Genomic DNA, 15131 nt, shown 5'->3' on the forward strand with positions numbered 1-15131 from the left:
TTTCTGCGGTCCAGAGATGTCCCAGAGGAGGATATCATGCACATGCAAAGAGACAAGGTAAATATAATCGCATAAAACATTGTTTGATAAATATCCGCTCAGTGAAAAACTACGTTTGATAGCCTTAGCATAGCTCTCAGCTCTCACGCATTGACCGTGTGACACACGCATTTCACTAACTTCACACGCTCACACGCAACACATGACATTTCACACGCAAACATGGCATTTCTCACGCATAAAAATCACAAAGCCCATCTGGGCAGCGGACGATAAAAACTCCGCCTTCTGCTGAGATGTTTCAGCTTTTTTCACAGCTTATGGCCATCAGTAATTCCTGCTGCAGTTCATGTTAACAGAGCAGCAGGAAGAGTGATCAGAGTTATGAATAATTTTAGTCTTAACAGTGGTGAAAGTGAGCCGGTAAGGTCCTGTACCGCGTACACAGGAGGGGAGGGGGGGGGGGTGGAGCTGCTGCAAGATGACCGGTTCATTCAGAACCAGTCATGGCTGCACGCTGATCATAAAAACAGTTCTGCTAACCAGATGCAGTTTAAAACGCCACTTGGTCAGTTTATAAGTTTCGTTTTTATTAATTCTGCATTTTGTAACTACATGCACCGTATTTCTGTGCCTCCGCGCTTGCTCCTCTCCCCCCTCCTTTCCCTCGGAGCAGGTGCTTTCTGGGCGTCAGTGCGCCCAGAAAGCACTGACGAGAGCAATAGAGATTTGTCTGGTCAGCGCGGCGACTGACTGAGAAACCTGTCGCTGTGAAAGGTGATAATGGTTATAAACTGTAACAGTCTAGAAGTGCATTGAGCTGAAAAGAGGGAGACATCAGCAGCTGGATCGTGCGTAAAGACGCAGCGGGAACCTCTGTGTGCTTCAGTGTTGCTGCTGAGGGGATCATAAAGGCTTGATGAAACTCAGCCTGATTCACCAATCAGGTTATAGATTTACAATGATAAACAACCCATAGATGAATGTGTAACAGTATAATAAATCGGTTAATAATTAAAATCTACTTAATTTTATTCAGTATTATTTGAACAATTGTGTATTATTTATGTTTTAATCCATTAACTGAACAATTAAGTATTATTATTATTAAGTATTAATATGTCTCTTTCTCTTTTTAACACAAGTAATACATGTCTACTTCATTGTCTGGTGGGATAAAAATGAGATGGAGTTGACTCCACCGGCTCTTCCAGGGTCCGGTTAGCCCCGCCCCCAAACAAGCCCCGCCCCCAAATTAGCATAATCTCACTCCTAACTTTTGATAAAAGTTGAGAGGTCTGGCCTTAGGTAAGAACCGCTTTGTATTTTATCAAGAAAAACTTGTTTTATCTGTTAAAGTTTGACCACACATTCTACAATTTGTCTTCAAAAAAGGGGGTTACTATGGCAACGGCACAACAAATTATGCGACCCATAACTAGCAGCGATAGTGCTACACAAGAAGTCTTCGCATGGCTTTCTGAAATACAACTATTACTATATATATATATATATATATATATATATATATATATATATATATATATATATATATAAAAAGATGTGGATGTCTTTATTCTAATTATTTTTTTATTTTTTATGTCTCCAGGTGGACAAGGCTGTGCTGTCTATAATGACAGATGAACAGATGACCAATTACATCACTTCATATGGTGACAGAATAGCAGTTCTGTCTTTTTGTCAGCAAAGTACACTTATTGCAGAAAAAGATACTCTTCTCCAGAACTTAAGAGATAAAATTGGAGCACGGAAAATGAGATCTAGGACCAAAAGAGCTGTTTGTAGCACATCTGGTTTGTTCCAAATGCAAGGGGTGGAGATGGCAAGAGGAAGAAGTAAGGCAGCAGGGAGGAGTTCGAGAAAAATTGAAATTGGGTGGCTTCATTTTCACATTGATGAATACCAACAAGTGAGAACAAGAAATGGTGGAGGAACGAGGCATGTAACAGTGGATAAAACTACAACTGTTTCTCAAATTCTTGAAATGGGAAAGGAGCTTTTTTTTCCAGATGGGACCTCCACCAAAGGGGTAATTGAAGACTTTCTTTTTGAAGTTTGTGACTTCCAAAAAAATCGGATTTCTTTAGATGAAACAGTCGGAAGTCTTTATGAAAAAACCAAGCTGAAGCTTCTACGGTTTTACATGTGCACAAAGAAAGAAGAAACAGTTCAGTTTTCATCTGAAGAAGATTGTCAAAGTCCTGAACAACCAAATGACATGGACTCAACCCCAACAGCTAGAAAAGGATCTTTTGGTGAAATGGAGGATTGTGATGATCAAACTTTGAATCACCTAGACTCTTCCTACAACCATTCTGGAGTTGTTGATTTTACAGATCCACCTCATTCTGGATCCACACCTCGGCAGCCCCAGCCCTTCAGCTCTGAAAATTCTGGATCTGTTCCACACATGGATGAGGGAGACACGGTTGTATGGAATCCTGAAGAGGACCTAATTGGATTGGATGATGACAGTGACATAGTCGTTGTAACACTAAATTATGACAACACTGAAGAAGTTGTACAGGTAAGATCAGAAACACTTTGGCGTGATACGATTTAGATACTTATAGAAGTGATATGTGACATTTGAATTGAGGTAAAATAGTAACATATTAATTGGTAGAATTTACATAGTTTTTTTGTGATGTATTTTTAATCAACTGTGAAATAAATATCTATCTTAAGGCAAAGGTATGAATAGTTTAACACTTGTGTTGTGTGCTGTAATCAAACATAACTTTATATATTACAATACTGTACAACTTTGTCATTCAGGACGATCTCAGCAGTCCCTTTGGACACGGTTCCCCGATACTGTTGCCTTCAGCCAGGAGTCTCTTCTCATCACAAATGCAAACCAGTAATATGGAGGCAGGACAAACTGGCCAGGTGAAATGGACACAGTCAATACAACCCAGAGCTCATTTTCTCCTCTGTAATGAACAACTCAGTACCACCTTTTTTTTAAAGGTCATGCAATTATTACATCTTTTGAATTGAATACATATTTTTTTATTGAATTGAATATATATTTTTCATTTAATTGAATTGGTATTTTCTATTTAATTAAAAAAAATCATATGAAAGTATTAAAGTATGGATTAAGCAGAAGGGTTAGTGTTCCACCAGATCTTCCAAAGTTCTACAAATTAGCTTGGTAATCATAACATAGTAATGAAGAGAATATTAACAAACAAATGTCCAATCTGTTTGTAGAAATCTCATATTTGTATCTGTGTTGTTAATAATGGTTATTGCTTTATCTTTTACCCAGGACTCTGGCTTGATTCCACCCGAAGATTCTCACCCAAGTTCAAGCGGTCTACTGCCCCAATCTGTTTCAGCTGGTAACTCAGAAAATCTAGCAAACCATCTACATGTGTCAATTCGCAGGATCAAGGTTGTGGAAGATCTTTTGGCTGTGTTTATGGAAAACAACCTTTGGAATCAGACTTTAAAAATGGAGTTTGTGAATGAAAGAGCAATCGATGATGCTGGGGTATCAAGGGAGGTTTACACTGCATTTTGGGAGCAGTTTTTGGAACAGTGTGAGGGTGAAACAGAGCGAGTTCCCAGGTTGAGGCCTGACTTTTGTGAGTCTGAATGGCAAGCCATTGGACACATTTGGGTCAAAGGATTTCTAGACCATGGAGTCATTCCAGTGAGGCTATCGAAAGCTTTCATTTTAGCTTGTGTCCATGGAATTGAATCAGTGGATGATGATGTATTGATCCCATCATTTCTCAACTACCTCCCTCTAGTAGAGAGATCAGCTGTTGAGAAGGCTCTACAGGGCACCATGGATCAAGGTGATGAAGAGGACTTGCTAGACCTCTTCACAAGGATGGGGTCCCACTTCCTGCCTCCCAATGAGAACATTCAGCAGGCCATTGAAACCATGGCTCACAAGGCAATTCTTCAAGAGCCAAAGTATATATTGGATTGCTTCTCCACATCCATGGCATGTGTACAAGTGGAACTTGCTGACAAGAAAAGTCTGTTGTCTTTGTATGAAAAAAAGAAGGCCTCAGGTAAAAGACTGTTACAGCTGTTTGAATCAGCAAATGTGACGCTGTCCCAGAGAGAACAGACAACCTTTAACCACCTTCAACGTTTTGTAAAAAATGCTGATGAAGACAAGGCTGAAAAAATACTGCGTTTCTGCACCGGCTCTTCTGTAATCTGTGTTGACAAAATTCTCATTTGTTTCAACACTGAAACTGGGCTTAATAGAAGGCCTGTTGCTCACACCTGTGGAGCTACCCTAGAACTTCCTTGCACTTATAGTTCTTACCCAGACTTTCGCACAGAGTTCGACAACATCCTCTCCAGTAATTACTTTGAAATGGACATAATTTGAAGTTGATGGGAGGTATTTACAGCACCTTTTTGTTTTGGTTGGAAATTTTGAATGCAGTTTTTTTTTTCTTCTAAATTTCATATTTAAATATTTAATGCATTCAGTCATATAGCAATTGATTTTATGTTTTCATGGTTTGGCTGTATGTTTTTGTTACTTTACATTTCAATTGTATTTATTTTCAAAGATACCTTGTGAATAATACAAATTAATGTAAAAATTACTTTTCCGCAAGATTTTAAGATCTTGTTTTAAGTAAATAATTCCTTAATATTGATTAAAAAGTACTGTTTATATTGGAAGATTATTTAACTTATAACAAGATATTTTTCCTATAAGTTAATTTATCTGCCAATAGAGCAAGTACTTTCTCATCAATATTAAAGAATTACTTACTTAAAACGCTATGTGTTGCTGAAAAGTTACTTTTAAGTTAATTTGTGTTATTTTAAGTGTAATAGGATATTTTCACTAGAAACTAGACCAGAATTACTTGTTAAGATTTTGTTTTTCAATGTATGAAGAAGTGCTCCTTTGATTTTATCATATTCTAACCCCTTTTTTTGTAATTAAACAGAAATGTGTTCTCATTTCTTTCAAGATGCTGTACTACAAGACAGATCTGTTGATGTAGCCTCTGTGCAATGTTGCTTTAAGCAGAGTTTGTTCTTTCAGTAAGGTTTACTGTTTAAGCTTTTAGATGTTTTTACAGATTTTTTAAAAAGTTCATAATTGTGTTTACAACCCTTAACTTCAGAGGCAAGAAATATGCATTTTGCTTTGTATCATCTTGATTGTTTCAAATACTTTTCCTTTCTTTATAGCATTTCAAATTTTAAAAAGTTAATTAATGCAACATTTATTTTAAAAATAGAATGGCAGGACAGAGTTTATCACTTAAAAGAAGCATTTTGTTTTGATCACAGAATTACATTTTCAGATAAATATTATTTATACTAAATACCCTTATTTTCCTTTTATGTTTATCTTTGTTTGACAAGTAAGTATTTGCTTTCACAGAGTTTATTTTGATCTGAAACAGATATTGCATATTTACAAAATGGTTAGAAGCAGTTGAATAAACTGGCAGTTCATGAAACTCAAATGAACAATACATTTCTTCATTGTCCCTTCTAGAGAACATAATGAAATACTTTTGAAAGAAAAGAAACAGTTTGTTTACATCTGCATGCCATTCTAAGTGGGCTTGTAAAGGTGCTGAAAAATGTTCTTGCTTGCAGTCAGCACATTTTAAAGTGATGCAATGATTGCCTCTCTTAGATGCATATACAAGTTCAAAGCCTGGTAAGCGTCTGTGGGTAAGGTCAGATGGGACTCTGCCATAAGGATGTTGCAGAGGTCAAAGACATCTGGATCACATGGTTTGGTCAGTCGAGAAATGCACTCATTTTTGCATACTTCAACATGTTCCTCTTCAACAAGGCAAAGAAAGTCTCTTGTCCTGTAGAGCTCAGGTAATGCATACATCACATTGGGTCGACCACTGGGGACATTTCTGTTGTTTGATGGCCTGATGGAGTGTGCATTCCAAACCTGGGCAGTATCATCCAGCTCATCCTGTCACAAAGAACACATGAATATGAGAATCATACACACATCTGTTTTAAAATTAGTAAATTATAAGAGTCATAAATAGGGATAGGAATTCCTAAAAACTTTGCAATACCAATTTCATTATGATTATTAATTATTGATTTTATTTTCATCAATTCTCAATGAGTTAGAGAATAAAGTCCTTAATTTAAAATTTGCACCATGTTGTATTCAATTCAAACAAAACTGAAAGTGGCTTAAAAAAGAAGAATCCTGCAGTTAGACTACAATTTTAACATGAAATTCAACTTTTTGCACATCAACAATGTTTGCGAACACAATTTTGCATGTTTCACATCTCAGGAAAAATCTTTCAAGACTTACAGTGTCTCCAGCTATGGTTAAACGCATTATTATATGTGTATTGTTATTTAAACATCTGAGAAAGCTAAGCAAATTCAAGTATGCAAGATCAAATCATGGTCATACTGATTTATTTAGTCCACTGCTTAAACTAGTGGACTTAACACATAGCATTTATGTGTTAATGAAAATGATGTCTTGCTTACAGCTAAGGAAAATATAACATTTTAGATTAGAATATTACATCACACCAATAAAAACACTAAACTCCTGCTTTAAGGTTATTTTAAAGTGCTTTTAATTTGACAGTACTCATCCCAAATTCTAATTTATTGAATATGACTGTACATATAACTGAGATTGAGACTATTCATACAGTACAGAGCTGATATTAAAACAATAACCTTGATATGGAAGCATCTAAACTTGCCTGGCAGAAGAGCCAGAGTCCATTCCTCCCCCAGGGACCCTCAGACCTCCCTGAGGATCACGGCTAAGCAACATGTCAAACACTTTACATTCAATAGTCATTTTCATGATGTGTGTTAATTTGGGACGTTGGAAGGATTTGTTCCCTTTATTGTGATTCAAGCTTTGTTTGGGTCCTAGTCTTTTTTTGTAGAATATAACCACACTTTGGAACCCATAATGTGTCCTCGGTCCAAAGTAGACTGATCTCGCTATTCTGTTGAGTTCTCCAGAGTTCTGGTATGACTTTATTATTTGATCTGAATGTCAAATGAACTACGTTGGGACTATTTGTTTGGAAACACAGCGGATGCGTGTGCGAGCACCGGCCACCGGCTCTTGCTGCAGTTAAGTTGCGCAGCATCCGCTGTGTTTAAAAACAAGTAATCCCTCTAGGATCTCAGTTTGCTATTATTATCCAAACATAAATAAATTATTAAGATTAACTCACCTGTATGATCCCCATGCAGCAAAACTGAAGAAGGTTTTTGTCTAAAAATCCACCATCAAAGTAACCGTTGTCTCTGATGTCTCCAAAAAGGGACAACCAGAACTCCACACACTGGTTACGAAGGAAACGCCACCAATATTCAATTCTTTGATTAGCTGTACTTGCTCCTTCCAGGTAACTGTCAAGGGTCTCGTTTGGTTCCGTTGGTACAAGGAAACGCTGGAAACTTCTCACATGGCCATTTTCGGTTCCAAGATCACCACGTACAACTCTAGGGCAGCCATTTAAACGCTGCACCGCTTCGATGTAATACCCCCCGATCACCTTTGGATTACTACTTGTTGTGTAAGCATTAAGCCAGATTATTTTTCTTGAAAACCCATCAATACTTGCGTTGATGCATATTCCATATGGTTTAAGTTTGTCGTAGGAGTCCATGTGCCAGATGAAGTTTGGTCCCTTTGAAAAGTAATTTCTCCGTCTGAGACGTCTTGCCTGCCTCAGTGCCACCCCTTGGGGATCCAATTCCTTCAACACAAAGCGCACATCTTCTTTTCTCACACGAAGTCCATGCTCTCTGCATTTAGCGTACATCCATCGGTAACCGTGAAGCTGTCCAGAGGACTGTAGCTGGTTATTAATGAATTCTACCAAAACTGCCAAGTCGGAAAAGGACTTGCGCCGAATGAGTCCCCGCGCTCTGAAAACTCTCTTCAGATGTCTCTCACTAATACTAAATCCATGTCTGCTGTCAAGCACTGATTTAATGTGTTTATACTCAAGCCCAAGCTCGAAATAAAAATCTATATATCTACCCCATGAGTGGGTGTCCTCCATCACTGTGATTAGGTCATTATGTTCTAAAAAAAAAAAAAAAAAAAAAAAGGTTGTTATGTACTGATGTCGGGATCTCGCGATAATATGTCAGGATCTCGCGATAATAAGTCGGGATCTCGCGATAATAAGTCGGGATCTCGCGATAATAAGTCGGGATCTCGAGATAATAAGTCGGGATCTCGCGATAATAAGTCGGGATCTCGCGATAATAAGTCGGGATCTCGAGATCTCGACTTAGTTTCTCGGGATCTCGCGATAATAAGTCGGGATTTCTTTCCTTTTATTTTTTTCTCCATGTCCCCTTAGGGGCTCCGTACTAATTTCACTTTCTTATCTCTGGGAAAGAAAGTGAAGTCAACAATAACAATGGATCTTATTTTCATTACTAAACAAAGTATATCAACAACAAAAAAAAGCAGGTTTTCTGACTGAGGAAAACAGAAGGGCACCCTACCCCCTGTTATTGCAGTATTACCCACTATAGCAGAAATAAAACGCTGCCATCTGCCAGTCTCTGATATCGGTCTGCGGGAAACGTGCTCCAATCCTTAACTTTAGCCGTCATCTCAATCCAGATCCGGGCTTTGACTAGGCCCTGGACTGACCTTTTCATAGTGCTCGGCCAGTCCTTCACATCTGTGTTTTCGGGTCGGGTTCTGCCTCAGCTTACATGTGTCTCTCGTTTATCTAAAGCACCCACTGATATGGAGTAGGATTCATGGTAAAACATCCCCAAAGCATGACACCTCCACCTCCCTGCTTCACGGTTATTCTCTAGCATGTTGTATTTGGTTCTCTGTCCTCGTGTTCTGGTGTCTGTAATGGGCGGATCTGGGCGTGGTAGCGGACGTTTTAATGTCCTCCACTTGTGGGCTGGCTTCCATAACTGTAGCTGAATTTAAATATGTTACCAGTCTCATAGCGGTGTTAGCACCCTTGCCTCACAGCATGCAGGTCCCGGGTTTTAATCCTGGGCTCAGCAGGGGCCTTTCTGTGTGGAGTTTGCATGTTCTTGTCGCGTCTCTGGTTCCCCCTAGCACCAAAAAGACATCCTGGTCAGGTCGGCCATTAGTGAAACGCTCCATGTGATCTACAAAGTTTTGTTGTATGTATAAGGACAAATATAGCACCTTATCCTTACAGTCCTGAAGGCCTCTTTCGATCTTACTGTAGTGTTTGCTCTCCCTTGAGTAGCCAGGAGACCACCAAATTAAACACCTGCAGTTCATTGCTCAGCATTTTAAATGCCGAGCAATGATATTTTAAACATGTGCCCCAGATGTGATATTCATGCATGTTTGTTTTTTATTCCATTTTACTTGATAATTTAAAATACATTTTCTTAGGTTTATATTGCTCATTCGTGGTACTTAAAATGTCAGGACACGCCCAAATGTGTTAGAAAAAGACACAGGCCGGCGTACACTGCAAAAACGGAACTTAAAATAAGTCAAATGTTCTTAAAATTAGTGTATTTGTCCTTGATTTGAGCAGGTAAATAAGATTATTTGCCAATGGAATAAGACTTTTGCACTTAAAATAGGAACAACTCATCTCCATCACCTTATTTCAAGTGCAGGATGTCTAATTATCTTATTTTGGGGGTCAAAATACTCATTCCATTGGCAAATAATCTTTTTTACCTGCTCAAATCAAGGACAAATACACTAACTTTAAGAACATTTTACTTATTTTTAGACCCATTTTTGCAGTGTAAGGTGTCCTCCGTCTTTTTTTTTTCCACCCCCCACACACACATGACCGTTGAGGCATTTGTTTACCACCCAAACACACATGAGGTCCCCTTGGAGCCTGCAAGAGCAAGCCAGGTGCAGAGGGAGCTCTGCAGTCTCACTGCAGGAGTGGGTGTGGGCGACGCCGCCGGCTTGCTGGAAACTCTAAATGTGTTTGGGTGCACGAAGCGTTATGCAGCAGAATCCCATTTTAAGCGTTTTTTTTTTTTTTCTTTCTCTGAGCCGGCCGCGCAGGCAGCACAGCGTTCTGAACGCAACAGCTGTGACTCAGGATTCAAACCTCCTTATAAGGCCAACAAGTCGAGGCAGAAGTTATACTGCAGCCGATGATGTGGACTCGGAGATGCAGAGGTTGTTTACATCAACGCCTTGTTGTGGCTGAAAATACCCGAGGGTGGGGGGTAGGGGGGGGGGGGGGGGGGAGTTTCCGCTGGACAGGAAGCCATGACGACAGCCAGCTATACGTGAACACATATTTAAGCTTGAATCCTCGGTGCTTTCTGTTCCTGGTGGGCCAACTGAGCTGGCGCGGCAGCAAAAGCCACTGAAACTACCTTCTGTTTAAAAATGGAAGTGAAAACAATGATGTTCATTTACATTTTTTTTTTCCTGCGGGGTTTTTTTTTTTCTCTACTCCTCCTCCTCCCTCCCTCGTCCTCCTCCTCTCCCTCGGTCCTGCACCTCTGACCAAGCTGTCTGTCCCCGCCGAGGCGGGCAGATGAAAAGGGATGTGTTACCATCTTGTTTTTTGCTCTAAATGGATACACATGTGGCACATCTGGGTCCAGGCCTGACTCATTACTCTCCTTTTTTTATGCTCCCTTCTCTGCAGCCATGGCAACTGCTGCATGTTTGGCAGAAAGCTTTTGAAGGCAGTGGAAAAAACAGAGCGATGAGAGGAGAAGGAGGCGGGGGGGGGAGGAGTGGGGGGGGGGGGGCGGGAGCTCTCAGTAGTTGGCCTACATCCAGTGCAATCATGCCATGGAGCTGAAATGAGGCCTTTGGCAGCACACCAGGTTTCTGAGAACAAAGATGTGAGCTTCTAATGTTGGCGGTGGGGCCTGCTTGGCATCCTTTGCCATTTCCCAGCAGCCTTTGCATTGGCTGGCTGCCATCCACCACCCCCCTCCTTCCCTGTCGGGACTGCAAAGAGGATCAGAATAAAGAGAGAGACTTGTTTTTCACTCGCCTCTTGCTCTGGCCAATGACATCACCTCTGCAGCCTCCAGCCCCCAGATTCCAGCCGCCCAGCACATTGTTTCCCCTCTTGCCGTTCACCCTCCGTCTTATTTCAAATCCACTTTTATTAAGACTGACTCCTTATATCGCTATCCTTTTTTTTTTTTTAAATGTAATATGGTCCAATACGCTGCGCATGGTTTCTGTCGTCAGCATGTGAAATTAATCAGAAAAATCAATGTGAAGCATCCAGACCACGCTGACAGCAAGACAGAAGAAAGCTCATTAGGTTTCCTATCTCCTCGAATTAAAATCAGTACCTTAATCCTTCCAGGGCAAGAGAGCAGCTAAAAATAGCACTATTACCAGGGTATATATGGTAGCTAGTCTGGTAGATAATCTCCATGGCTAGTTCACGTACAAAACTATCTAAATTAAATGCACGTTTACTCTTTGCATTTGTTTTTTTTTTTTTACCTCAGAGCCACTTTGAAGCATGGTGGAGAATCTGTGATGCTGTGGGACCGTGTCTTTTCCAAAGGCCCTGGGACATTTGTTGCCACATACAGAAAATGTGAAGTGTGCTGATAAGTCCTCACATGTAAACCCAATGTATGTTTGTTTTTTTCGCGTCCACTTTTCAGTCTGTAATGCTGTGGGCCGGTTTCTATCGCTAAGCTACAGAAAACCATGCAGTCACATGCAAGAAACTGTGCGAAGTAAACAAGTTAGACCTCAAATTTGACTTCCAGCACATTATTTAACCTACGCCAAACTGTACTTTTTTCATGCCGATTGATTGTTAAGTACGGTAAAGGGTGCTGTGATGCTGTGAGTTGGTTGTTCTTCCAAAGCTACAGGGAGCTGTGAAATATCCCAATAAGTCCTCACATGTTTTAGCCTTTGCCACGAGGTACACACGTTCCATAAACTGTAAAGCACGGCGGAGGATCTCTGATGCTCTGTTTCTTCAGATATGTTGTTTCTATTTCTTCCAGATATACTTAACAACATGTTGACCCATTTCAGGTCAGAAAATAGCGCCTTAAACTTACTCCTTATCCATTTCTTTTAGCCTTTGCCACAACATAAGCAACCCCCATTCCCCACTTTTAAGCATGATCTGTGATACTGTGGGCCTGCTTCTCTTCCAAAGGTACAAAATAACGGGTCTATTTTTCTATTTTTCTCACTCTATTGAGTTCTACTATTGTCCAGTTTTGCATTGCTTGTCGTCATTTCAGCTTTTAACTTTTTATTCTGTCTTTTTTCTCTTCATAGTAGGTACACCTGGTCTGACGTTCTGTTAGCTGTGACATCATCCAGGGAAGACGGCTCACCCGCTATTACCATCTAATGTAGAACAGATTCCTGGATCAATGTGTGCTTCTGTGCTTTTTTTGTCTCTCTTGTTGTGTCTCTGCTCTGTCTTCTGTAACCCCAGTCGGTCGAGGCAGATGACCGTTCATACTGAGCCCGGTTCTGCCGGAGGTTTTTCCTTCCCGTTAAAGGGGAGTTTTTCTTCCCACTGTCGTTTCATGCTTGCTCAGTATGAGGGATTGTTGCAAAGCCATCAACAATGCAGACGACTCTTCCTGTGGCTCTACGCTTCTCCGGGAGTGAATGCTGCTTGTCGGGACTTTGATGCAATCAACTGGTTCCCTTATATGGGAAATTTTTGACCAATCTGTATAATCGGAATGATTTTGACTTTGTAAAGTGCCTCGAGATGACATGTTTCATGAATTGGCGCTATATAAATTGAATTGAATTGAATAAATTACTTGTTGTCACATTCAGAAACTGTGTGACTTACGCGAATGTGCTCTTACTGCTACACTGCTATTCATTTATTAGCCTTTGCCACAACATACTGGTACATTTCTCCCAGTTACTTTTGAGATCTGTGATGCTGTGGGCCTTTTTCTCCTCTAAGGGCACGGGGAATGTCTTTAAAGAGCATGGGGTCATAGTCTCACAGAAATGTCATCACTGGAAAGTCCAGCCCCTGCAGTTTTTTTTTTTTTTTTTTTTTTTTTTTACTGCTGTCCTGTTATAACCTTCCTTTTAGGTTGACAAAAACAGGTTCTAGTTTAATCTGCATACCTCAGCATTTGCTGTGAAAAAAAAAAGAAGCGGGGTGGGGAAGGGCTAAATAACATACACAAAAGAGAAATCCAGACCTGTGCTGTGGTTTTGGGTGGAAAACTTCACAAGGAATTTACAAATGCGTTCCCTTCACGAATAAAAGCATGTGTGGCAGAAAAAAAGAAGAAAAAAAAATTTAAGGGGGTTAGAAAGTTTTAAAACAAAAATAACGTCATCCTATCCTGCCCGCGGTGCTGTCACATGCTGGGTATTCCCCTGGCCGTCACCTACCTCTCAGGCTTTATTTAGCTCCCACATGTCTCGCTCGGCAGTCAGAAAACCGAGCTAAAAAAACGGATTATGCAGCCGCGCCGTCTGGTTTAGTGGCGAGTCTCAAGTCAGATGGTCACCAGTCGGGTCACACCGGGCTGGCTTTACTGTATACAGGGTCTACATCGCTGCGTCTGTGCTTTGCAGCACCATTCTCCTTTATCTGCTTCTGTTGTTTGTTTTTGTTTTTGTTTTTTAAAATCATGTGAATCTTCCCCTTTATAAAAATCAGGTCACTTAGATTTAAATGAATCCCAGCATGCCTCTTGCATAATAGCTGCTTGGCCCTGCAGCTATTTGCTTACACAAACGTCGACCGAGTGGAAAAAAAAAAAAAAAAAGCAAAAGGATCAAAGCATTAGGCAACTGTTTTTCCACCAGTCTCAAGGAAAGACTTTTGTTTATTTTGCGCCTCGCAACAGCTATTTCCCAACTCCGCCGTAAAAAGCCCGACACCACATTCCTTTTTGTTGTTCGCCCCGGCGAGGACGGGGGAGTTGAGAGAAAGCGGAGATGGAAATATCGCAGTTTACAATTAAAACTAGAACTCTGTGACAGTTGTGTACAGTGGGGGATATAACTTCTCTGCGCTCGGCGGAGACGGAGCAGGAGCAGAAGTGTCTTATTTTGTTTGCGGAAAGCCTTTGAAGCAGGGCCCCATGCCACACAGTGCATGATCATGGCCGCAGGCAGGGAGCCAAATGGCCTCATGTTCTGTGTGTGGATGGGCGAGGCGGATGAGGGTACGTGACTAAACATCTTGCTTCCTCTTTCCAACGTCACATGGACTTGCACAAACATATCCTGCTTTGTGTCTGCAGGTTTCAGACGCATTGCCTCACCCAAAGCCCGAGGCTAAGCTGCAACAAGCTGGAATGAGCCCAGATGAGAGAGAGAGAGAGAGAGCAAAAGAGAGAGAGAGAGAGAGGAATCTTAACTGCTGGGACACTCCTCCAGTTAAAACCTACACTTTTACTTCAGGGGATTTTGGCTGGGGTTTTGGTGTCTAACTCGTTTCATGTGACATTTTCCATCCTTTATGTAAAACAGAACAATTGTGAAGCAATTCATCTGAATAAACCTTTAAGGCGCGTTATCTTTCGCAGGAGAAACTGGCTGCTGCTTTCTCAAAAACAGGCGAGAGTGCTAAATTCGTCCTTCCAAATATGAGGACGAATTTAGCACTTTTGGATTTGGAGGACTGGTTGCTTAAGGATTAGTTTGGATACAGCACTTTGATCCAAAACTCTGTTTGGATACAGAATTTTGAAGCGAGGTTCTGTTGAAAGGCTTATAAACAGTTAGGATCTGAACAGCTGTTGATAAATGGCGTCTTAATTCAGGATAAATCGAGATTATCTGGTCCTACTGGTTAAGTTAAAACAACATTTAAAACAACCCGTACCTCAGCAATATCATAACGTGCTCACCAAACTCAACAATCCAAAGACCTATTTTTGCCCTCACTCGTACAGTGTTTTTTTTTAAAAGAATATACTTTAAAATAGCTCCTTGTGGGTTTCTGAACAAGTAAAAATATGCCATTTTTAAGAAAAAGAACATTTAAATATTTGTGAATGTTAAATACTTGCAATTTCCTATTTGTGGAAATTGCAAAGAGATTATGTATTTGGGGGATTTTATGATGATATTGCAAAATAAGAAACAAACTTGGTCTTTTCTTTGGTCTTTATGTAGGTATGTTACTGTTAGTGAGTCTGGC

General features: G+C 40.4%; 2 protein-coding genes across 2 annotated transcripts; one reads left to right on the plus strand and one right to left on the minus strand.

The window, feature by feature from the left end:
- The first annotated feature begins 1979 nt into the window (after positions 1-1979).
- LOC118557058 lies at positions 1980-4476 on the plus strand. The gene is made up of 3 exons (XM_036126035.1): positions 1980-2548; positions 2800-2913; positions 3299-4476. Exons 1-3 carry the CDS (start codon positions 2006-2008, stop codon positions 4382-4384), a joined length of 1743 nt encoding a protein of 580 aa, XP_035981928.1. The 5' UTR covers positions 1980-2005; the 3' UTR covers positions 4385-4476.
- A 915-nt stretch (positions 4477-5391) lies between these two features.
- On the minus strand, positions 5392-8035 carry LOC118557059. The gene is made up of 2 exons (XM_036126040.1): positions 7221-8035; positions 5392-5962 (listed from the first exon to the last, which is right to left on the minus strand). Exons 1-2 carry the CDS (start codon positions 7812-7814, stop codon positions 5636-5638), a joined length of 921 nt encoding a protein of 306 aa, XP_035981933.1. The 5' UTR covers positions 7815-8035; the 3' UTR covers positions 5392-5635.
- Between the last annotated feature and the right edge of the window lie 7096 nt (positions 8036-15131).

The sequence above is a fragment of the Fundulus heteroclitus genome, chromosome 22 (assembly GCF_011125445.2).
Source record: "Fundulus heteroclitus isolate FHET01 chromosome 22, MU-UCD_Fhet_4.1, whole genome shotgun sequence".
Taxonomy (NCBI): domain Eukaryota; kingdom Metazoa; phylum Chordata; class Actinopteri; order Cyprinodontiformes; family Fundulidae; genus Fundulus; species Fundulus heteroclitus.

Bases quoted from the DNA above. Each gene is read 5' to 3' on its own strand.
- LOC118557058 (XM_036126035.1), top strand. From the start codon at position 2,006: ATGGGAAAGGAGCTTTTTTTTCCAGATGGGACCTCCACCAAAGGGGTA. The intron at 2,549-2,799 runs GTAAGATCAGAA...TTTGTCATTCAG, and splicing joins ACACTGAAGAAGTTGTACAG to GACGATCTCAGCAGTCCCTT. The intron at 2,914-3,298 runs GTGAAATGGACA...TCTTTTACCCAG, and splicing joins AGGCAGGACAAACTGGCCAG to GACTCTGGCTTGATTCCACC.
- LOC118557059 (XM_036126040.1), bottom strand. From the start codon at position 7,814: ATGTACGCTAAATGCAGAGAGCATGGACTTCGTGTGAGAAAAGAAGAT. The intron at 5,963-7,220 runs GTGAGTTAATCT...TCTTTGTGACAG, and splicing joins GCTGCATGGGGATCATACAG to GATGAGCTGGATGATACTGC.